This window comes from Pygoscelis adeliae, unplaced genomic scaffold (genome assembly GCF_000699105.1).
Source record: "Pygoscelis adeliae isolate BGI_AS28 unplaced genomic scaffold, ASM69910v1 Scaffold226, whole genome shotgun sequence".
In the NCBI taxonomy this organism is placed as follows: Eukaryota; Metazoa; Chordata; class Aves; order Sphenisciformes; family Spheniscidae; genus Pygoscelis; species Pygoscelis adeliae.
The window spans coordinates 2,098,384-2,122,943 of NW_008824983.1; the positions used below are offsets into that span (position 1 = coordinate 2,098,384).

Consider the following 24,560-nt stretch of genomic DNA (forward strand, 5'->3'; position numbering starts at 1 on the left):
AGAGGCAGCTTCGGGGAGACCTTATTGCAGCCTATCAGTACTTAAAGGGGGCTTATAAAAAAGATGGCGGCAAACTTTTTAGCAGGGCCGGTTGCGACAGGACAAGGGGGAATGGCTTTAAACTAAAGGGGGGTAGATTTAGACTAGATAGAAGGAAGAAATTTTTTATGCTGAGGGTGGTGAAACACTGGCACAGGTGGCCCAGAGAGGGTGGTGGATGCCCCATCCGTGGAAACATTCTAGGTCAGGTTGGACGGGGCTCTGAGCAACCTGATCTAGTTGAAGACGCCCCTGCCCACAGCAGGGGGGTTGGACTAGATGACCTTCAGAGGTCCCTTCCAACCCAAACTATTCTATGATTATATGATTCTATAAGATTCTCCTAACTGTAACCTAATGATTAGGTACATAGTCCATGGATCATCTTTTGGGAATTGCATAGACATGGCCGGACTCCAAACAGTAGCTCATGGAGGAGGGAAGTAAATCAGATGCATGATTTTCTGCCCTACTTCCATGTGACTGGTGCTGTTAGTGCAGAAAAACTAGCACAGCATGGTGGAATTGTTCTGTCTTGCAGATCTGGGATGACCAAGTCACTCCAGAACTTGCCTTTGAAGAAGCGGCTCTTTTCTAGACTAGTCGGAAGTACTTTCTTCAGCCCTCTGAATGCCATAGAACGTAAAGGTGCCTGTTCCAGTGCAGAAGCAAATTGCCATCATTGTGCAGAAACTGGATACAAGCGATTGCTGTAGTTCCATGGCAAACTAGTTTGCTGTTGAAACTGAGCTGTTGTCATCCTGATGGTTGTGAACGTATGTGCTGCTGTTTATCATGCTGTTTAGCTGCAGATTGTCAGCATGGCTGAGGTGTGCATTGAGACAATCCTGAGGAGATCTGGTATTTAGTCACTGGAAGAACCTGAAACTGTTTTCGCTTCCATTATTATGGCCAGCAGTGGTACCTGCCATAGTACACTGTCGTATTGGGGCCCTTCTTTTGCTGTGACCCTTGATGCTGTACCAGATAACTTGGACCACGTAGGAAATGAAGGTGTGTTCTTACCAACTGTAGAACAGTGGTGAAGCGTGCATTTGGGTGGCTTCATGCAAATTGCTGCCACCTCCTGAATCGTTGGGATGGCGTCTGTACAAACGATGCCGGTCTGGTCTCTCCTGTGCAGTGTCTGCAGATGTTTTGTATCAGCTGGGCCCTGGTTTCTGACAGGTTCCAGGACGGATTCACACAACAGGAAAATTCCCCCTAGTCGATGTGAACCTGGTTTGAAGAGAGACAAGGGAGAGGGGGATTCCATATGTGCTCAGTCCTGCTGCCTGCGTCACTTTTAATGGGTAATGGAGTGCTAGTGCCTGTGTGTTGTGGGACGTAATGCAGAGAGGCAGCAGGGATTTCTAGGTCCCGCTTGGCTTGTTTTGCGTTGTCTACGTTTTTAAAACCAGACATGAAGGCAAATAATCTGTGAAGGATATTTTATCTGGTGCAGTGTGTATTTTGTTGGCCAAGGTTTGATTTTCACACTTAAATTATCAGTGTAAATATAACTGAATGCTAAATGTGAGGCTATAGGATGCCTTTTTATTAGTTAGTGTAGATTTGTTGTTTCCAAAACACTTTTAATTCTTCTAACTTTTTCCTTTTTACATTGGGAAAGCAAGAAGAAGTATGGAAGTGTATAAAGCTCACAAACACATGTAAGGAAAAGTTTCAGAACCTGAAAACTCCTGTTCAGGTTCTGAATAACAGTTTATTCGGATCTGAATGATGAAAAATGAGGCCTAGTCCAGGAGAATATAGTACAAGCTAAAGCCTGTGAAAATACAGTAAATGACTGTGTTTTTGTGTGTATGTGTGTTCAGCTAAGAGATTACAAGCATCCTTTTAACAGTTGTGATGCCTGCAGGCTAATGAATGTCTTGTTTCCCTGTTTCCTCCTCTATTTTCTTGTACATTTGGTGCAGCATTGGATAGTGAAACAATGTTATTTATCCCTGCAATATAGACAGGTCTAAGTAAATCACCTACTTTTTTTTTCCCCCCTGATCAATGATACGTGGAGTAGATGGAGGAATAAGGCTTAAAGGTTTGACCTAATTACGTGTTAGAAGTAGGTATTGCAGGAAGCGTGTGTATATTTGTGCTTGTGCTGCAATATCTGTTGCCAGCATGTGGCCCACAACATTGCAGAGAAGCGTGTTCAAATGTCAGAGCTGGCTTAGATTTCCAGAAGCTTGTCTGGTCCTCCTTTTCATAGTCTTTCCATCCATAAATCTTTCCTAGTCCTTCTCTTTTCTTTGCTTCCATGCAGTTGCATCCTGAGTTGGGTACCCTGTTTGCATATCACTTTGCTATATGATCTCTGGCAGTTCCTGTGTACTCAGGCACCTAGGTGGTATAGCTAACCCTTCAGACCTCAAAGTGCATGTGATGAAGGAAAGTTAATTTGTTGCTTTATAAATGAATGAATTAATGGCTTCATTACTTCTTCCTCACTAGGCCACAATGTTATATGCCCTTCTGTCTCAGCAAACTGGAGAGATCAGCTAAATGTTTAGCAAGACAGTAATTGATAACATCATGGTAATTTTTTTCCCCTGTTAATGGGCACTAAAAAAATTATTTTCATTTTTATAACTTGAAAATGGTATCTGCCTGCCAGTAATATGATGTTGAAGAGGGGTATAATTCAGAGGCTTTTAGAAAAGTCTGAGTTTATTTTTTTAATATATAATTTTTAACATACACATGAAAATTTTGGATTTCTCTGAATAGTAAGACAGTGATGGCCAGGCCAATGGCTGGACTACTTCTATTTGTGCAGAAGAGGGTTTTTGTTTTATTTTGCGTTTTGTTTTTTTGAAGAACTTTATGACTGAACAATATTAAGGGAGAGGGAAGCCTAGTTAGAGTTGCATTTGCAAATCTGTCCTAGTGACTCACCTAACTAGGCTACTGGAATTTCTGCTACATGCTAAGCTACCAAATTTCTCCTTCTAGGAGCGAGGAAAGATACACAAACCCAATGGAAAGCTGTTGAACTATCATTTTGCTTTTAGCCACAGACCTCCTTCTCTTAGTCCTCCCTCTCTGAACAACCACATAGAAAAGGCGAAAATCCTTGTTTAGTTTAGACTTTACTTTTGACAGAATCCATAATTGAAACCTGCAGGAATTGTGAATATTCAATAGGACTTTGTTGTCGCAGGGTGATGGCGATCAAAGGCATCTATCTAACAAGTACTGAATCTTCTGCTATGAGAATGGTAAATTCAGACCTCGAGAAGCATGCTTGCCATTAATAGTGCGTTATTTAAAAAACAGCTATTGAGTATAAGCAAACTGAATATAAACAAACTGGTGCCCTAAATAGTGTGTTTCAATCATTGCCTCCATTTCTTCATGGTTTTAAATTTAGATTTCTCAGAGGACTAGATTAAAGAAAAGAAAAAAAAAAAAAAGTCGATTGCATTTTAGATCTGCTATCTAAAAAGGAAGAAATCCTATGCATGCGTTTGGAAAGGACTGTTCCAAAAGCTGGAAAAGAAATTACCATTTTGGAGATACTGACACTTACTATTTTTAGAAAGCAGACATCCTGCATATGGAAAAGTATGTGAAACTACATTTAGCATGAAGCCATGTAAACCATAAGATCTTACAGGCTCCTAATTTCAAGATGAAGAGAGTTAAATTATAGATTCTAATAGTATCTATAAATACTTTATCACTCTCTGAAATCTGTTTGCCTTTGTTCCTTATGCTTTTCTCTAACTTCTTTCCTTTCTACTATCCGAGTCCTCTCTGTTCTTCAGAACGCACTAATTCTTTTTACATGTGCTAATAATATGGGCACATTGCCTTAGGCCTCAAATTTACAACCCAATCATTTCAAGACCCCGTTGAAGGTTTACCCTTCTTTGTTTTAAAAGTTCCCATGGACTCAGTTACGCAAGGTTACTTCAAAGCCCTTTTTCTCTGCTTCCCTTGAGACTCTTTTTTTTTCCCAATATGATATTGGCCCTGTTTCCGTTGTTAACAACATTTCACTATTTTTAGGATGAATGAAGTTTATATGCAAGAAAAATGTTTAAAGTGGCTCTCATTTCATTCAGATCTGTATTTTCTTTATTTTAAATATAGCCCTCCATATTTATTTCTCTCAAATATCTGTGTACTAGTTTTGACTCTTTTTTAATACCTACTGCTTGACTCTCCACTCTGTTATACTAGCTTTTTACAATTCTAAATTCCTATTGCAAAATGATCTACACAGACCCAGATTTATTTTTCTGTTGTGTGCCTGATACGGGGAGAGGGGTGGTGGAGGAGGAGGAGATGAGGGCAGAGAGCAGCTTATTCTGAAATGAGATTTGACCTAATTGTGGAACATCTTATGCTTGATGATGTTTACAATCCTTTTTGTTTTTACAAAACTGATGATTATACCTTTACAATTCTGTTCTGTGTTGTTCTGGGAAACTTAAGGGTTTCCCGTTGTTGAATTGCAAAGCCCTATCTTGAGAAAATGAGAGGCAGCAAGAATGATACTGTTCTTCAGAGAAGTGTGTTCCATCCGCATGTCTCTCCCTAGTTCCTCCTAAATATGCTGTTGTATTCCTGCCTAGGCAAAACTCCAGTTCTGATTTGGGGGTTCAAAATGAAAGTGAAATCTCTGTAATGTAAATGTACTTCCTGAAGCTACCTTTAAGGCTCCCGCCATAAAAAACAACTATAACTAATTTTAAGTCTCCAAGTAAAATCTTTAAGTCTTCAAAGTTTTTAAACATCAAAAACTGTTTATATCTCCCTAAAGCACAGTCTCCAGAAAATATTTCTGATATAAACAATATAACTCTGAATGTGAAAGTTCACAGAAGCCCCTGTTGCACTAACTTCACACGGCAGCTTTAAACTGACAGCCCAAGTCTGTCTGCACACCTATTTAGCTGCAAGCCTTTGCCAATAAATGAAGTTGAGATGATCATTGAGTCCGATGATCATAAGATGGCCCCGCCTTCAAGCTCACACCTGACTACTGTGCCTGGCCAAACAGCTACCATGGGTCATGGTTTGCTCCATGGTGATCAGGTGATGGGGTTGGTCTCCAGTCCTACCTGGAAAGGTGTATTCTGCAAGAGCAACTGGGATTTGTAGACCTCCATTGCTTGTCACCATCAGAGCATGCAGCTGAGCTATAGCTGACCTGTGTCCTGCCACTCTGTATTTGTGGAGCCATTTCTCAGGACATACTAGGTCTTACCTCTGGGTTGCCGCCACAGGGAGTGTGAATGCATCCCGAGAGTCTTTCTCTCAACTTTAATGGGTTCTGGGTCAGGGCTGTGAAGTGTCTCATTGTCTTAAAATTTCCTCATGGTCAACATTTTAAGCATATGCATAATGCTACACTGGGTTTTAATCAGAGGTACTTTACTGCACAATTAGAAGCAAAAGTAGAAATGCTATGACTAGTCTGTTGCTATAAAGGTCAGTGAAAGAATTTAATAGCAAAAGATATCTATTTTTTTGGTGGTCATACAGGTAATTTTCATTAGCACTGGAATGGTGTGTTCAGAGAGCTAAGACAAAGACAGTACAAACAATAAAACAATCAAATGCAATATGGATACCACGTACTGTGTTCCCCTTCCAGTGCAAAATACAGCATCTTTCTGTTTTAACTGTAATGCTCTTTGAAAGAACGAGTACCAGTATAGAGATCATCCGAGATTAGCTCTGTAAAACTGTATTACCATAAAAGGGATCATCCATGTCACAGAGAAGCAGTCTCAGAAATAATCCAAGAGACTAAATTTGAATACTTGCCTCATTTTTATCTTGACAAAATGTTTTTACCTTTTGAACCTGGTGTTTATTCCATCTGTGTGCTCCTATCTTCTTGGGTTTTGATAAACCTCCAGCATGGGAGAGTGAGAAATTAATGTGTTTCACTTCATCTTCTCCCTGAGGTCACAAGTGAGGGAACAATAAAATTTCTAGGCAGAAATGAATTTCATTAAAAGGGGACCTAGTTAACCTATTGCAAGTTGTTATTTCTAATATCTGCCTTGGTGCGTTTCCATGAATTTTGCATCTGTGTGCTGTTTGATGTAGGGGTGGAGAATTGAGCAAATATAAAATATTAGTACTGTATCATTAGTGCTTAATTAAGACATAATAAAACTTACTGTGGGGGAAGGGACTAGAAGAGAAAATAGAACAGTGCCCTGGATTTTCTCATATAATTGTGTTATTTGGTATTTACTTGCCCTGGGTGAGAGTTCGTAAAAAGGTGGAAGGACAAAGAATTTGTGTCTATGTGCATGTAAGATTACTAGCAAGAGTATTTGTATGGTGACTGCCCTTACGTCCATTGATGTTCATGTTGCTGTGTTAGCCAGTTTTTGCCCTCAGGAGTGGAAAAAAGATTTGCTTTCCTATTAAATTTCCAGAAAGATGACAAAATTATGTTGAAAATTGTAGTTTTTCCTGTTTTATCTGCTGCAGAGGTTTTCTCCTTTTGTTGACAAACATAAACAATGGATGCTAGATTTGCACCTAAATTTTGTTCAGCAACACTTAAAGTAGTTTTGCTGTTGTGCCTGATGCTTATTGTTAATGCTTTTCTCTACTGTGGAAAAAAACCCACACTTAATGTCATTTTCTTTCATTTGCAACTGCACTTTGTTCTTTGTTTGCCTGAGCAAAATGTGACTGATGATGCCTATCTTTACTTGAATACTGCACTGTGATCTACAGAAACTGCAAAACTGATTTACTTACACTTTTTTGGTTTGTTTTTAATATCCACCAAAACATGCCAGAGGACATAAAATCAGATGTAGGGTTTGGTCTGAAGAGCTCAGAAGGAGTGCACAGGTGCCGCTTGCCCAACATGCAGTATATTTAAACTCAGGCCTGTTCTAAGTGATACTTTTATAAACCAGAACCTTTGAAATGTTGAATTGTCTTTAAAACAACCACATGGCTCTAAATAATAAACTGTGGTAGGGCTCAGTACTTTTATTAGCTAATTAAACATTTGCTGTGTTGAGAGAAATGCTTTGGAACACACGCCTGAATTTATAACAAAATTCATTCTGTATTTCTGCCATGTGGAAAGGAGGCTCATCTGGGAGTGGGTGGGAGAATGTGAAGAGAAGCTTTTCCAATTGCTTAAAAAGAAGTTTGAAGTTTATTTTTTGAGTGAAGTGGTTAGTTTAGGAGGGAGCTCAGCAAGTTCTGAGCTAGACAGGTTTTCCCATTGGTTTACTGAACCTGAAAGAGACACTGATTTATAGGAAGCATGTCTTGCAAGTTCCAGTTCTTGGCTTTCCCTAGATACAAGCGTCATAACATGCACTTCTTACTAAATAAGACCACCATCTGCAAACATCCCCTGTGGAATTCCTTAGGCATCCTACAGAAAAATGTACTTGTGTGTACATCTTCCTTTAAAATAAAGCTTTATCTCCAGAAGCATCACCTAATCATTTTGCTAAAAACCTCTGTTCTTTGTAAAATTCATGAAATAGAAAACAAAATCTGAATAAACGATAACCTGCTGAGCCACTTACGTTCACTGTTGTAAATGAAGCTCTAACTTTGTTTTTTATCTCCAACAGACAAACAACAGAAAGGTGAATTTGCCTTAGAGGGCTACACCATCAGAATGAATAATAGCCTTCGGAAGGATGCAAAGAAAGATTGCTGTTTTGAAATCTCCGCTCCTGATAAGCGCATTTATCAGGTTTGACTTTTTAATGTTGACTTGAAATTAAATTGATAAAGCTGTTACAATTCCAGTTACTGAATTAACATTTCAGTAAAACAAGTTTCACTGACATCTTAATGAAAAGAGGAAACGCTAGCTTGCTTATATTGTATATTCATATATTAGGAAAAAAATCTGATTTAAAATATGCATGTATGTGTTCAAATATTATCTTTTTGGACAAGAGTAAGGAAATCTATCATCTTTATCTATTGGTCATTTCAATGTTAGCATTTTAATATCTATTGTATAGTATGTCTGTGTGATTTCTTGGATGAATTAAATAGTAAAAAAAAGTTAAAATATATATCAGTGTTAAATACATATTGTATTGGTTATGGCTTTGCAAGGAAAATCTGCGTAAAGGCACATATCAGCTGTGCAATTCAGAGATCTATCAGCTAGACATCAATATGGAATGTAAGTTTAATAAGTTTTAAATATCTGAGATTGCAGTTGAAAGCCAGTTAATTAAGCTGTCAAGTAGTGTGTTGGAGTCTGACAAGAACATTTTTAAGAAAACTGTACCCAGCAGTCTAAAGAAATTCATGGGTGTCTTCTAATTGTCAAGGGCAAATTTTGTTCATCAGTTCTGGCTTTGACATTGATGAAGAGAAGCAGCTTTTTTCTGCACAGCTGCCAGCTGCTGATCAGAGTTTCAAATCCATCATCCTCTCCTTCAATTACGTAAATTTGTCAAAATTAGCTGTACATTATAAGAAGCATCCTTGCAAGAAAAGTACCAGAAGACATGAAAAGAATTATTAATGGTTTCTTGAGGAAGTGATGAGAATGCTACAGTCCCACTTTTTTATTGCTAATGAAATTGTAGTTGTGTCTTTGTCATTACTGCTAGTAGTTTTTAATAAATGTTTAATAGTTTACAGCTGCCACTCCCAAAGAAGCAGAGGAATGGGTACAGCAAGTCAAATTTCTAATTCAAGGTAAGCCAGCCAGTAGAGCAGTAGCCTTTATTGCCAATACTGTTTAGTGATGGTAGTTCTTTCCATTAACGTATCTGTCATGTTTGTATATCTAGTATTCCCACTTATCCAGGTTTTGAATAGCAAGTCCTAGTTCTCAATCATGCTGTAGCTTTTACATGACTCTTCTCCTTTTGCAATTTTTTTGCTTTTTTCCAAGAATACTATTTAGCTTGAAAGCTCTTCCTTATGAACACTGTAAGAAGGTAATCAGAATATACTGTAAGCACCAGCTCCTAGAAGATGAATTGTGTTTTTATTTTGCATAAATTTCTGCTTAGGCCTTCTTTTCTAGTAAATGTTAACTTTTTAAATTGCTGTTACATAGATATGGGATCTAATACAATTCCTGAGGAGGAGGAAGAAGAATATGACGATGTTGGACAAGTGAGCAGTGAACCAATAGATGATAGCATTTACGAAGAAGTTAAAGGTATTGCTGAGATTTTTTTATTTTGTGACTTGTGATCATTTTGTCTTCTCTACTTCTAGTTTGATAACTGAGTGGCTAAAAGAAAGTGAGTAAAGTCACCCGATGAATAAGATACTTTCAGATTTCAAGTTTTGCTAGGACGTTCAAAAAAGAATGTGTCTTCAACCAGGTCTGAGTGAGAACAGTTCAGTTTTCTTTAGCAGGGGCATCAAAATAGTGCAGAATGTGTAAAAGTGGTCTCAGGGGACTTCCGGCTCATTAACATTCTCTGGTACACAATTTTTTTTAATTAAAAAATTGACTTGCCTTACAGCTTTTTCCACCAACTTGCCCATCATTTTTTTTCTGTATTCATTTTGGCATTTGTATTAAGTAAAAGTTTGCTATCACTCCATATGTTATCAGGTGCTGCCTAATACATGATATTATAATCCTGCAAGAAAGCAATGTGTTGATTTGAAAGGGCTCTGGAGATGAACTGTAAATAAAGGCAGCACAAGTATTGACATTTTCTTTCATATCTTCCACCATGACTATGATTATACAGAAACTTTTTACTGTGGACTTTCTGATGTGGTCAAATGATTATGCCTCTAGATGTCCAAGTTTATCTATCAGATGGCAAAACAAAAGAGCTTGGCAAAAGCTCTTGAAGATGTTTATAGACATTCAAGTATTAGGAGAAAGGTGGTTGTTCTTGATTATATTTTAAGAAGCTATGAAAAAAAATCATTTTTTTCAGTTACCATTCATTAACAAATGATATTTTAAAGTGATATGACAATTATCACTTTGTATGAAATAATGTTCTGCATCCCTTGCTGTTTGGGGCAGTGCAATTATCAGCAATAACTTGAGAGGAAAAATTAGTTGTGTCACATGATGCTGACCAGCATACATAAAATGATGTATCTGTTAGGTTGAATATTTTGACCATTGCAGAAAAGAACATTTTATAGTATGCCTTGGTTTTCATTTTAAGGTCATTTCAGTGAACCAAGGGAGCAGAGAACATGAGTGACTGGTGAAAATGATTATTGTAAAATTGTAGCAGCACTCAATTTTTTAAGAGCTGGTCTTTTTGGTTCCATTTCTTTCAATTGTACCTAGACTACTTCAGCACAGAATACATGTTCTGATGAAATGGGGTGCAGTGTGTCATGCATGCTGAAAAACTCTTCTGCAGTGAATATAAAAACTACATTACAGGGCTTAATCTTATACCGAGAGGATACAGCCAAACCTTATTGCAGTGCTTTTTGGATGCTCAGGCTCTTACAGAAGGTGATCTTGTATGCTTGCCTATGCTTTTGTTAAAGAAGCTCTAGACGTATCCTGGGATAAATTACTCTCTTTCTGAGCTTCACTTATCTTACCTGTTCATTTGAATCTCAAACAGTAAGTAGATCTGGAGCAGTAACACATACAATATTGGTAGAGGGCCAATAGTTAATATATGCTTTGAGTTCTTTGCTTTGAGTTCTGTCTTCAGAGAATTGCTTCCTTGGAATGATTCTGCAAGAATTTAGAGTATTTTCACTTATATCCCATTATGTCAGTTTTCCAGGAACTGTTCTCTCCTAATGTGGCTAATAAATCTGAAATGTAACAGAACAGGTGTCACAAAGAAAGGATAGCTCTTCTGTTATTCCAGAAACCTAGTTTCAGTTTTTAGTTAAATGAATTTCTTTCCCCATGATCTTGGAGTGGTGCTTCATTTTCATCTTGTCAAGTAGGGATTATCTATCTTTATCTCATGCTTTCTCCATCTCGTTTATTTGAATTGTAAACTTTTCAGGAAGGACCATATTACCTTGTACGGTGGGGCTCTTAATTTTGGCTGTGATGTGTTGGCATAACTAAGTAAAAATAAAGCATAGGTTTGCAATAGATTTTAGGTGATTAAAGCATCTTTTTCTCATCCATAATTATGCTTTAATAGTCATTTGCTTAAACGGAATTTAAAACCTATGGCTCTGATGCCTTAGAGCAGTCCTTCTCTTCTTTATCCATAGCACATTGAAGAGTATTAGATGAAGTGCTAGTTGACAAACCTCACAGGACTAGGCCTTATTTGGTTCTTGTATAGCTGTTCATCTAAACTTGATGGTAAAAGAGCATGCTCCACTTTGGTCTCATCTGCCTTAATTAGGCCTGATTGGTTGCATTTAATTTCAGTTGGCTGTCCTTTCTATTTTCACAGGTAAGTGATTTACTCTTTCTTCCTTTCATGGTCAAAGGGTAGAGCATCATTATCCCTGCTGTTACCTGACTTAATAAGACAGAGCAAATAAGGAATTCTGAGCTCCTGTTAAGAGAACAGAAAAAAATAATTGTTTGTACAGCCCAAAAGCGATGCTAAGCTCTGGAATGCAGAAAACAAATTTGCTAGATCTCTGTGAAGAGGGAGAAGAAATTAATCTTCACTTTGTTTTTATCCTCAAAGCATCTTGAAGTTAGAGGCTTCTGTTTCTGCAGATCCACTAGCTTTATAAATATTGAATTTCAGGTACACAGCTCATTGTACTTTGTTATTATTTATTTGACTATAATTTGCAATTTCTCAAGTAAGTAAAATTTTGCATTTCTGTGGTTCTCCAGTGTTTTTTATATCAGCATTCAGAAGCAAATTAAGCCAGTTCATGATGCAGTCCATTTTGTAATATTGGGTTTGGTATTTGAATAAAGAGTGTTTGGATTAAAAAGAGGATATGGAAATTTTTGCACATTTTTGAAAATTGGAACTTTTGGAGAGCTGTTGCAGTAATCAGAACTGACTGATGCTGTATTCTCTAGCTATCACATTGCTTAGCTATTTTCCCCTCCCCGCTTGTGGCAGGAGATGGTGTAGATGAATTTTCCAGGCAGGAGCTGAATAGCTTCAAACCAGTGTTCAGAATGGTAACAATCTATTAGACTATTAAAAGCATAGATTTCACTGGAATTCAATTTGTACTGTCTGCTGGCAGGAGGAGTGGGTTGATAGTTGGAGGGGGTACAAAGAGAGGTGGGAAAACTAATCTTTTGCTCTGTTAAGTCACTTTTCTTTAAATAGCACATACAAATTCATATTTATCATAGAAGCGTCATTTTCCTGGTTCTCGGTATTAGTCAGTGTTTTACTGTGGTTGTTCAGGTAGTCAAAAATGTCAGAACTGCCAAAGATTTCCCAACTTGTAAAACCTTCCTTGCAAGATTCTTCAGGAAAAGAAAGCTTTATACCGTCTTCAACAAACTAAGCTTTTGTCTTTTTGTTTTTTAATAAAAAAACGCGGAGGAAAACTTGGTTAAGTAAAACTAAAAATATTGTCAATAAAGGCCCATTTTTGCCTAATTGGCTATTTTTTTTCTACCTTAGTACACTCTATATAATTTTGCAGTCCACAGTTGGATATTATAAGCTGTAACATAAAATAAGTTCTGAAACTGTAGTATTGAATAACTGTGTGTGTAGAGCTACCTAGATGCATAGAGTTTCTAGCTTAGTGGTGTTTTAAGCAATGGAGTTGTCCTTGTCAGAAGAGAGAACACTTGCCAGCTTTAAAGAATATGTCATCTGTTACAGCCCTTGAAGACCAAATTTTTTTATTAACTCAGGTTTTCAGTGACATAATTTTTAAGGGCTTTCAGTATTGTCTTCTGTGGTTTCACATCTGTATGGAGCACATACCCAAAACTGCAGTGCTAACTACTGCCTGCCACCTTGACGCTTTCTACAACCTCATCTCAGTTTGTGTACTGTCTACAATACTCTTGCACAATAGGAGAAAAGAGTGTTAATCTAAGATAACATACTTAGTTTTCAATCTTGTGTTGTCTTTTTTCTTCTGTTCTCTTTCTGCTCACAAACTTGCATTATAGTAGTAGTTTCCACAGTGTACGGTATAGTTTCCATTAAAATGTTTCTAAAGATAAGGTTTGATTCTTACTTTGGTGGTACTTAGTTGGTGCATGGAGATAAAAAGCTGCCCTTACAGAATAGGTAAGGTTGGAAATCCTGAAGCAATGTGATGTGACACAAGGCTGGCATTGTTGACTTTGTGCCATCTCTTCTTAGCCTGTCAGAACCCAGAGAGCTTTTGGGTGAGGACAGTGAAATTCAGTGCTGTGGTGATCTCTAGCCAAGGGAACTGCTGTGGAGAACTAACCCAGCCAACACAACTTGCATCGGTTCTTAGTTCGCTGTAAATTAAATTTTGGAATTGATTCAATCTTTGATTGGGCCAAGGATCATGGTCAAGCCCAGGTATCTGGCCAATAGTTCTGTTTTGCAGTGTAGTTGGAAGCTTAGCTAGGGAAACTGTAACTAGGGCAAAGCTCAGGGAAAGGTAAGGAATGTCTTAAGTTTTATACAACAGGAAGTGTTCTACACAAAGAAACACTTTTTGATTTGTTTACTTATTTTAAGCAAAGTCTTTTAAATAGTTTTAAAATTATATTGATGTTGTTTCAGAACTTATTTCTGACATTGTGCATGAAGGTAGGGAATGATCAGCCATCCTGTCCCTGTCTCACGGTTGTCTCTTTAAGCAGCTTTGTCATCTTAATTTTTTCTAACAGTTAAGCAGCATAACTTAATACCATCCTCTCTTGTTGCTGGATTGCTTGAGCTTTGAAGAAGCAAATTGTTTTTATGATGTTGTACCCCTTTCATGAGCATGGAGGGGGGAAAAAGAAGAACGTGATCTCTGATTTACCTCTTCTTGGGAAGAAGGAAGTAATGATTATGTAGTGGAGTTTGAGTGTAAGTTTGATCTGTCACTCATGAACACTGACTCATAGCAAATATTTGTGTTCTCAAAATGTAGCATTAGATGTATTGACTTTTTGGCACTAGAAGTGAAGATTTCACAGTGCTGTGTTAATGAAAATGCCTTTTCAGGAGACCTTTGCTTATTTTAGAGTTTTCAATATATCACAGTCAGGGTCTGTGGGCCCAATATAGCATTTGGTGTCTGGCAGTCCCAGTTGTGGATTACAGGTGTATAATCAGTTCCTAAAACCAGTAAGCTAAAATGAAGAAACTGTTAATTGGTCACTGTAAACTGGAGCAGTAGGTTGAAGTCAGCAGAGACACAGATGATTATGGAATCCGAGACATTACTTGTGATCGTTGCTGTTAAGTCACTGTATTATATATCCTGATATATTGTCCAAATTCCTCCCAACATTTGTTGCTTGCCTCAAGTAGTTAGGGAATTCTTTATTCTTGTCCACAGAAGTTGTATATAATGCTGATGTGCTATCAATTTTTTATTTTTATTTTTTCTACAGAAAGAATTCTATGTGCTTTTAATTAGTAAATGAAGTGCTTTCAAAGTATAAAGTGTAAGTAGGGTCTGGAATATTTGAAGCTGAAAGACCAGATGTAAGATGAGCATTTTTGAGGACAGTACTAAAGATGAGTTTCCAAAGTAACTACTGAAAGTGTTTTGAATAATTTCCATTAAAACATCTTTCAGATTCAAGAACACAGCAAGGGATTTCTTTCCTTTTAAAGTAGTGAGGATAGGTCATTCTTCAAAACAATTTTTTCAAAGATTGGATCTCAGTATTGTTAAGAAATCAGTATTTTTCACTTGTTTAGCCATTGCATTATTTTATATATGGAGTATTTTTGCCCATAATATCTTGCTGATAGGTGGAGTACCAGAATAGGGAGAATAGAGTGCTACAGGGCTTACTCAGTTTGCTGTAAATCAAAAGTAATTAAAATAATACAAGAGCAGTGAAAAGCAGATGTAAGTTACCTTTTGGTGTCAAGGAATATTAAAGATTTTTTTTTTGACAAAGATGTGTTGTTTTGTTGTCTTGATCACTGGGATTTGGGGTCTACTAAGTGTCTGATTATATGCCAGACATGGAAATCATTGAAAAACAACCTCTTTCACTGTATATCGCTGAATCCCAACTGCTATGATGAAATGGAGCTGTTTCTGAATTCTCTGTCACTCTGGGTCTTGAGGCAGTATGCTTATGGGATTTATATATAACTTGGAGTGTCCTTCAGCTAGTACTAAATGCTCATGAGACATGAGTTACGAATCCAGACAACTTTTTGTATTTAAAGACATTGCATCCAGAAGGTAGTTAGGAATGTGGTATCTGGACCTCAGCTTTCATTTGCCACAAGAGCTTGGGCTTTATTTTCCGTTAACGTAATCCTACATCTAAAGAGGGAACCTTTCTTTCTACTGATGTTAGGTGTTAGTGATGGAAGAGGAGGTAAGACAATCTGGTGTAGCTGAAAAGAATGAGATGCCCATTGAATAGGAAGTGGCAAGTCTTTGGGAGGAAAAATAAGGTTCACAGGCTCTTCTGTGTTTCTTGTAAAGTGAATATAAAGTGGTGGTCTGTGAACAACAGGTGGCCCATAGCTGTCAGGAAGCCTACTGTTCGTGACGCAATTCAACCCCTGCCCCTCCATCACACACATATTCACAAACGTGCAATTGAGGAGGCCAATAAAAATGGAATAATAACTGAGTATTCCTATTTAGTCTGGTTTGCATGTGAGGGATATATTCACTGGTTGGACTTGGGGTGGGGTTGTCTACTGAGAAGTACTCTTAGAAAAGAGTATTCTTTATTTGGTAATATGCTTCTGCTGCAGAAAACTTGGTCAGCTATGAAATTCGGAACAGTTAATTACAGTATCTACAGTAAATGGAAAATGTGTGCTGTTAAGTTCAGGCATTTATTCTCCTCTCGTTGAACTGCATGCAGGACTTCATAGTTTTCAGACATTTAACTTCATAGGTTTCAGAGTTTACAAGTGGAGAAAATAGAAGCGACCTTCCTGAAGTTGTGGTTGACTGTTATAATAAATTAAGTGAGTTCATGTTGGAAAGCTGTGTTTATCAAAGTCTTGGGTTACCAAAGGCTGAATTTTATTTCTGTATTTCAGAATTAAAAAAAAAAAAAGAAAAATACCCTAAAGCCCAATCAGACACCTCCCCCCCCAATAAACCAGGAATAGATTGTTAAATCTGCATTGTCTATTGGCGTTTTGAAGCTTGTTTACTTAAAATTAGAAGTCATAACTTAGTAATATCTAAAAAGGAAGTATTTTTAAATCATGCAGTTTTATGTTTAAAGAACTCTTTTAAAAACTAATTAGCACACAACTCATTTAAAGGAATTTATTTACTGAAATAAGGTATTTTATTGCAATGACTGATCAATCATTTTTATATAATTTTCTGTGCACCAGTGCTAAACAATGTTTGATGCTATTGATTTGTAAAAACAATCTGATGTGAACAGTATGCGACAGAAGTTATTTGTTATTAAGAGATAGAATCCTGTCTCAGAAAAGCTTGTCATCGTGGCGAGAAAAAATCACACAAAGTAACTTTACTTGTATCGTAGTTTTTTCAGTGTTGACTCTGTTTCTGACAGCTGGCTTCATGTTAAATGTGAATAAAGCTTTGTTTATGCATGCATGTCTTCAATGGGTTATGGACCCAAAGTTTGTTCTTTTGAAAGCAAAGTAGTTTTCTTTGGTAGCACTGTTTTTATCTAATTAAGAAGCAGTGCAATAATTCTAATTCAAAACATTCAGAAGAAATGTCTTGGTATGTGAGATAGTTTATTAACCATAAGTTTGAGGAATTGCTGTAGTTTAGCAAGTTCAAAGCAAAATGTCAATTGTATTATGTATATTTATGAAAACAGAAGTGTTGGGTTTGCTCTACTGCTTGGGTATAACTGTGATGAATACTATATAGATAGATCAAGGAACCTTTATTTTTTGAATTTGTGATGAATGACTGCATATCAGGCTATTAAAACCACTAGGTAGAGTTTTTTGAGAAACAAGAGCAACCAGAGGTTATATGGTGCCTCAGGCTATCGCTTCTCAACTTTTCTGGTTTCCACGAGGTAGCTATTAAAGAACCATAATTTATACAACTGGACTCTCAAATAAGACCCAGCAAGGTGGGCTTTAAAGGCTGACTTAATCATTCTGTTACTATAGATACCAATCTCTCATTTGAATTTTTCAGCCTTAAGAAAGGCATCAGCATAAATCCTTCTGTATGTCTTCTCCTCTCAGTGTGCTTTCTATCTGCTACTCACTTTCCTTCCCGCTCTCCTCAAAATGGAGAAATTAGCCAAACAAAATACTACTAATTAACCAGAGCTTCAAGAATTTTGCTGGCCGTATGCATGTATACCTGATTTGCTTGTGTGTTAGTGTACTGTGTTTGCAATGGATGTCATGTGTAGTTTACCCATATACAAGGAAGGCAACATAGGAAAAGGCCACCTGTTTCCTTGTCTTGGCTGCTGCTCCCTGGGCCGGGTTGGGTCTTTGAAAGAAGCAGGTTGGTTGCTCCTAGGAAGGGAAAATGGTCAGCAGGGTACAGCTGCCAGACCACAGAGTGGACCAGGCAGAGGGCGCAAGATGCAGCAGTCTGTGCCCTAGAGTAGAGAGAGGGATGCTCCAGGGAAATGCAGGGTGCAGGTACACAAGATAAGTTTCAGTAGTGAAGGGAAGAATGTTTTCTTAAGAAGCCGGAAGAGACTGAGGGAAGTTTTTGGCAAGTCAGGGAGATTTGGATTAGACAGCAAGGTAGGAGGAAAATTTTTCTCATACAGAAAGGGGATGGTTGGCACAGGCGATATTTTGTTTCAGTCCTTGTTTTGAAATCTACTTTTTCCTAGCAGATCTTGATTTCCTCTGCCTAAAAACTCTGAGTTTTGTGTTCTAATGAAAACTAGTTTAAGTTCTCGGGAACTTTCAATATCCTTAAGGAAGAGGTTCCAGTACTTCTGGCTTTGGTTTGTGGAAGGGTTTTTGTCTTAGCAGGCTGTAACAGTTATTGTGTCCTTGAATCTTGAAGGCAACAGTGAGTAAAACTGGGAATTAAAGGAAGGAATCTCATTTTCAAAACAAAGCACTGTCTACAGAAAAGCCTGTGGATCCTAGCATGAGGGTCATCCTTCCATTGTCCCAAAATATACTAACTGAATCTATACTTGCTTCCATACCTGTCTCAAATTTATTTCCTTAAGAAGTGAGGCATCTCCATTACTAAATGTTGAACAGTAGTTTCAGATAATTCAATAAACAAAAGTTCAAGATGGATACAGTTTTGTCATAATTTCCATACGGGTCATAAGACCCAATTTCTGGTTAAACTGCCTAGCTCAGCCCTACAAATGGTGGCTCTTACAGTGCAACTGGGACTGTGTTGTGTTTCTGGCATGAGAGCTGGATAATCCAAAGCACTGGCTGCGAGGGAATTCAGGTAGTCTGGGACTCTGGGGGCCCTGGGTTTTTCTGCATGCCAGTAACATGGTGAGCTGCCTGGGGAGCAGTTGTCATCTCCTGCTTATGAACTATTTCCAGATCCCTGCTGTCATACCTCATCTCCTTGAAGTGCATCGCAGTATGTGCCATGTAGGGCTAGTAAGATCTGACATCCAGAGGTGCTGGTCCTACTCTAGACCTAACGTATGAGAATGGGAGAATGGGACAGTATTTGTAGAAATGAATGTGGGAATGTTACCCAAAATATGGTATGTGTAAACAGTCTGCGTTGTAGCTATAATTTTCTGCTTATTTCTGATTTAACCTGATTTTTGTTTACTAATGAATCATAGCAAGAATATTTTTACAATTACTTTATTTCATCATTTAAGCTGGAGAAAGGATTTAGCGTAGTTGACATAATTTAATTTGATGGCATGGGCCATAAACAGTGAAAAGAGGCAGTGGTGTGGGTTTGTTACTTTTCATGAAAATACCCAAAGGGTGAAAGCTGCTGAATTTTTTTTGTCAATGTGCAGTTAATGATCAACACAGAGAATAAAAAATGTCTTGGTAGAACATTTTTAAAGGAGTTATAAGAGAAGCATCTGGGAGCCAGACTTTTCTTGTGGAAGCATGCCAACAACTGTATTGTGTTTCCTTTCACTAAAGTGAGCTATGCTGATATGCCTTGTCTTCTGTCCCTTTTTTGAGTAAGTTCATTTCTGGAATCAGACTATAAATTTGAATACTTTAACCCTGCAGATTATTAAAGGATATTATGTGGTTTAAACAAGATGCTTTCTTTATGAATTCTATGTATGTAAATATTATGTCAAGTCACATTTGTCACAATTAGGGATATGTAGTTTTCAGAAATGGCTTTTAAATTTAAATCTTGCTGCTGATCAACGAGTATGGGAAACTTTACTTGACATTTACAGACGTTTTTTCTGTGTATCATATAAATTTAAGCCTGAGAAATATAACCCCTGTACATGGTTGTCAAATAACACTGTAGTACAGAGTTATACAGTATAGATTAGTTAATTGAATATTTGATTGCTAGATGTATTTACATAGAGAACTATTTATATTTTCTATGTAGATTTTAATAGCCACCACATTTATTTTAGCCAAACATTTTAATAATAAGGTTTATAAGATGTCATGTTGAACACTTAAACTATTTACATAACTAAAAGCTATTACGGGTTGAGAGAACAAACAAATTTATTTTAGTTACAGTGAATTCACATAAATCTTTATTATGTTTATATATAAGAATGTACTTATGTGCATGCCACACATATTTAGGCAAGCAATCTAGCGCAAATTCCTGTGAACCTACAATAAACTCACGGAAGCAACTTCAAAATCGTTGTTTGTTTTGTCCCTTTGAGCTAATTTGCATTCTGTCCAGTAATTGCAACTACTTTTTTGGGAGGGTGAGGGGGGACAGAGGAGGGAGCATTTTTTGTTAATCAGCTAAATAATTAGATGAGCATGTAGAAACATTAAACCCCAGAAGCTTTCCTTTACATTGTTGAGGCCTGTTAAGAGCAGTATCTTAAAAATATTTTATTCCTTCTTTAAATGTTTAAGTACGGATTTAGGTAAGATGCCTATTGCCTTGATTTTTGTATGCCAAATTTGAGGCTTTAGGAACATTTTTAGAAGTGGAGCCAAAATTGTGCTTTTGTTGGAAGCTAACATGAAACTTTACCTCCAGAGATGCTTCTGTTCAGGTGTGGAAGTTGTTATCTAATCTCTTGATCAAAAAAATGTAGCTAACATTTTAAAAAGTGCCTAATCAAACTTAAGGAATTTGTAAAGAGCTAGATTCTGAAGTCACTTATGATATTTTCACCTTGTTTGATGGCCCATCTTTTTGTTTTCTGAGTTTAATATATTCTGACCAGTTCACTCAGCATATAGGATCAGACAATTCTAAGAGACTTGATTTCTGAAAAAAAACCCCTGAAGTAGTTACTTTAATTGCAAATACAAAGTGTCTGTGAATATAAAAACGGGAAAATAATGAATGAGTTTCTGGAAGTGGAACTCTCTGTAACTTCTTTTATTCTTCGTTATAATTATTGTGTGCATATCCACGATTGAACTTGCTTGTGATGACCTTTATCTTTTCTCTTGAGAAGAACTACTATTATCGGTCTTTCTTCATGAGGAAATAAAAAGGTCAGTGCAAACCCCATCCCTTATTTCTATGCACTGCACATTGCACTTTGGCATATTTGTATTGAATTTTATTAATAATAATTAGATCATTTTGTCAAAGAAATTTTAGTATTCCAAAATTAGACATGCTAAATGGTCTTTCCTTGTATGTAGTCTTGCTTTTCCTGCCTCTTTCTACTTCCTCTCCTCCCGAGCTTGCTATAGGTGTAACTAAGATTTTACATACTTCTATTCCTCCTAATCCTGTCAGACTAGCTAATTTTTTTCCTCCTGTAACCTTAAATTGACAAACTATTAATTCTTTTACATCTGTGTTTGTGTAAGAAAAAAAGAGAATGTAGAGAATGTAAAGTTGTTGCTTTTTTTTTTTTTTAATTGGAGATTTTAAATTATTTGTTGCTTGGAAGACCAGTGCTGCACAACTAAGTTCATTCAGCTGTCACTCAAGACATGACTGAAGATTGCTTATTTGCAAGGAGAGCTCCAAGCAGGCACTCCAAGTAGGAAGCTGAGTTCATGAAATGTTAATATAATCGTAACTAAACCCAGGAATTGCCTGTAGTGAACAATCCTCTGTGGATTGTTCAGTTGTCCTAATGAATATATTTTGTTCTGTTGTTCAGGTGACTGAGCATGTTTTTCCTCCCATCATGATACTTTGCTCTTAAAGCCTGAAGGGCCTTGTGAAGCCCTGGAAACAGGAACTTTCATACTAACAACTTTCGTGTTTGGTAAATGAATAAAATTTGTGGGGTCTGAAGAGGATATAGTCTTTATACAAATTGGTTGTGACTACAGAATGGGGCAAGGGCAGGGAAGCAAGGGTACTGGGACACTTGGTAGTGGGGAAAGGAAAGGAAAAGAAAGAGGAAAGGTGCTAACATATATTCAGGTCTCAACAAGTAGGGAAGGTAAGTAAAGCAAAGCATGCTCCTACATTTCCTGAAAACTTGGTAAAATTATGCACAGTAGAGTGAGAAGATGCACTTTGCTACAACTGTGGACGACCTTGCCAACAATGCTCAATTTTCTGTCTTGTGCGAGTCACTGTTTTTCCTCCAAGGATAGAGGTGTGTTCTTTGATCACCTAATCTTCATACTTTCTGCCCTAAAACGTTATAAAAAATACTTTCTGCTAGAAAAATATTTTATTACTTGTTTTTTCAGTAATCTAGTGAGAAGTCATATAGTATCTTCCTGCTTTTAAAACCATGTTTTTTTAATCCATTGCCCTAGTATAGTTCATGTGGATGGGTATGTGTGTGATAATAGAGGAGAAATGCAGTGTCTTTTTCACAGATGTATTTAGAAAGATTTTTTTTCTCAAACAGTTCTCCAAACTTACTCATTTCTCTCTACTACTTCACTCTGTTATTATTCTTCATAGCAATAGTTATATGATCCAAACAACATTCTTCTGCACAAGACTAGAGAATTGCAGCCTTAAAGTGTGTTTTGTATTTGTCCCTAGTGGGACTGGGATTTTTTTGGTTTACTTCACTCTTTAGTTTAGCAAATGCTGTAACTCCAAAATGCTTTTGTTAGGAAGGGAATGTTATATCTGCTTTTTGGTTTTGATTAAGCCAAACCATAACATATGCTTAGATTCGCTGGGTGGTGTCACAGGAAGGTTCTTTTAAGAGGGAATTTTTTTTTTTCTCCAGAAAATGGCTAAGTGACATTCCAGGACTTCAATATCACTTCCTCTCCTTCTCGCCTCCTTTTCGTGCAGCATTGATCCTGAGTTAATTTATAACAAAATCCACTAATCTTTTCTGTGAGGATGATGAGATAACTTCTCCAAGGTCTTCTCAATAGGAGGCAGTGCTTCACTTTTAGCTGAGATGACTGGTTTGGTTATTCAGACTGCTTACACAATTGCGAGTAACGGTGGTGCACCTTTTCAAGATACAAGGAGTGCAGCTGAGGGGGAAAAAAAAGTGCAGGATTTCTCAAGGAATTCAGGAAACCTCACATCTGGAGACTTGGCATGATCTGGACAAAACTGAGTCATTTGAGCTAGTCCTGTTCTATAAAGTCATTAGTTTCAGCTGTCTCATACATGAGCTATTAAAATGCACAGACCCTTATAAACTGCTGCTGAATAGCTTAGTATGGAGTACCAAAAGAAGCCAAATGCTGTTTCCTAGAAATTTGATCTAACTTTCAGAGTTAGAGCAGGGTGTTAGACTAAGCAATTTCCACTGGTCCCTTCTATCCGAAAGTATTTCATGTTTCCCTTTGTACAGCCAATGCTATTTATTTGAGGCCATTGGGAGGTCAGTATATTGTCAATAGTAATAACAGACTTCTGTTACTGTCTACTGGTTGGATAGAGTGGTGCGTATACTCAACCTTACTTACTCTAGAATTTAAATAATGATTGTTTTCAAAGAGCTGATTAAAACTTGCACAAAAAGTGTTAGTTGGAGGTCCCATCCAGTTTAGCTGGTAGTGTATTTGAATGAAACCTTTTGCCTCCATCTTGGAATCAGACTTGTAGCACGTGTTGGAAGGAGTTGGGGCTAGGAATTAGCATGGGTTGTCCTCAGCTAACACTAAAGCATCTCAGTGTGCATAATATTTTTCATTAAAATGTATTTTTATATTGTTCATAACCTGGAGATCTCTTTCTGTATTCTGTTGGAATACAATTCTGTATTGTGTTTCCCATTCTATTTCTGAGCACATTTATTCAGATGCAACTTCTGCTAATATTTTGATGTCACCTCATCTGCAATCCCAGTGTTTAGCCTGTGTCTGGGTGACCCGTTTTTGTCTCCATCTTCTGTGCTTGTGTTGTGGAAATCTTTCTTTTTTTTTTTTTTTACTAAAGCTTGTCATGCAGGAATATAATTTCTCTGTTTGAGCCGTTGGGTGGTAACTAGCTGACCCACAGAAGTAGGAATAGAATAAGAATTGTCCTGTCTTCTGTCATGGTAAGAGATTCTTACGTTTATAACCTCTTCCATAAATAGCAACCAGCTTGTTTCCCACTTCTGTCACTGTTCTGGAAGCATTTTCATCCCCAAACCATGCACCCCAGTACAGTCAGATGGAGCTTTAATAAAACGATAGTCTGTATTCCCCTCTCTGCCACCCCCAGATCTCACACAATGGTTAGAGAATAGCACCTTCAGCAGCCTTCTCCAAGCTGTTTCATTTGTTTACAGAGCACACCAGAGTGCTACTGGGAATGTAGGGTGAAATGTCAAGAAGTTGTGTGTAAATCTTCCAGTAATCTGTCACATCCAGGAGGAACTGGGGGAAGGGGACAGATCTGTGGGAATATTGGAGGATTATCAAAACTAGAGTTTTGCTACTTGCATTTGGAGATCTCTCCCTACAGAATGGGTGGATCTGGAGTCTAAAAGAAGACACTAGAAAGGAAAATCCCTGCCATCATAAATACACACACCAAGGCAAATAAGCCTAGGATCAAGCAATACATGGAGGATTTCTGGGATATCAAGCTGCTTAGGCTAAAACCCCATAAGAGTTTAGGTGAAATGTATAGGCATGTACAGGTATGTGTATATAGTGAGAATACTGCAGAGGACCCCCTCCCTAAGGCTGGGAAGCACTGTCCTCAGGTAAGGCAGCTTGCTGGCCCTGCATAAAACAGGGTGTTAATTCTTATTCCTTTGACCCCAGATGGTCTCTAGCCCTCACTACTAACGCTAGCCGAAGGTGTCGGTTTGGCCAAATTATAAAAATGATTTTGTTCTTAAATTTTGTGTGTTTATTGCTCCTTCTTTGGAATTCTTAAATGTTTCTGTAAACAAATAATCTTGTTTATAAAAAAAGACAGTTTAAGCTAATTTTTTAAAGAATTACGTAGCTGGATTGATTTATGTTCCTTATTAGAGTAGTAACCCATCTGTTACAGAGTTAGGT

At 37.4% G+C, this 24,560-nt stretch overlaps 1 protein-coding gene across 2 annotated transcripts in view; it reads left to right on the top strand.

The window, feature by feature from the left end:
* SKAP2 (src kinase associated phosphoprotein 2) overlaps positions 1 to 24,560 on the top strand; it is a 114,941-nt gene that overhangs the window by 68,206 nt on the left and 22,175 nt on the right. For both annotated transcript variants that reach the window (XM_009325716.1, XM_009325717.1), the window contains exons 8-10: positions 7,641 to 7,765; positions 8,670 to 8,733; positions 9,101 to 9,205. In XM_009325716.1, the coding sequence (XP_009323991.1) occupies positions 7,641 to 7,765; positions 8,670 to 8,733; positions 9,101 to 9,205 (294 nt within the window). The remainder of the gene's footprint in view (positions 1 to 7,640; positions 7,766 to 8,669; positions 8,734 to 9,100; positions 9,206 to 24,560) is intronic.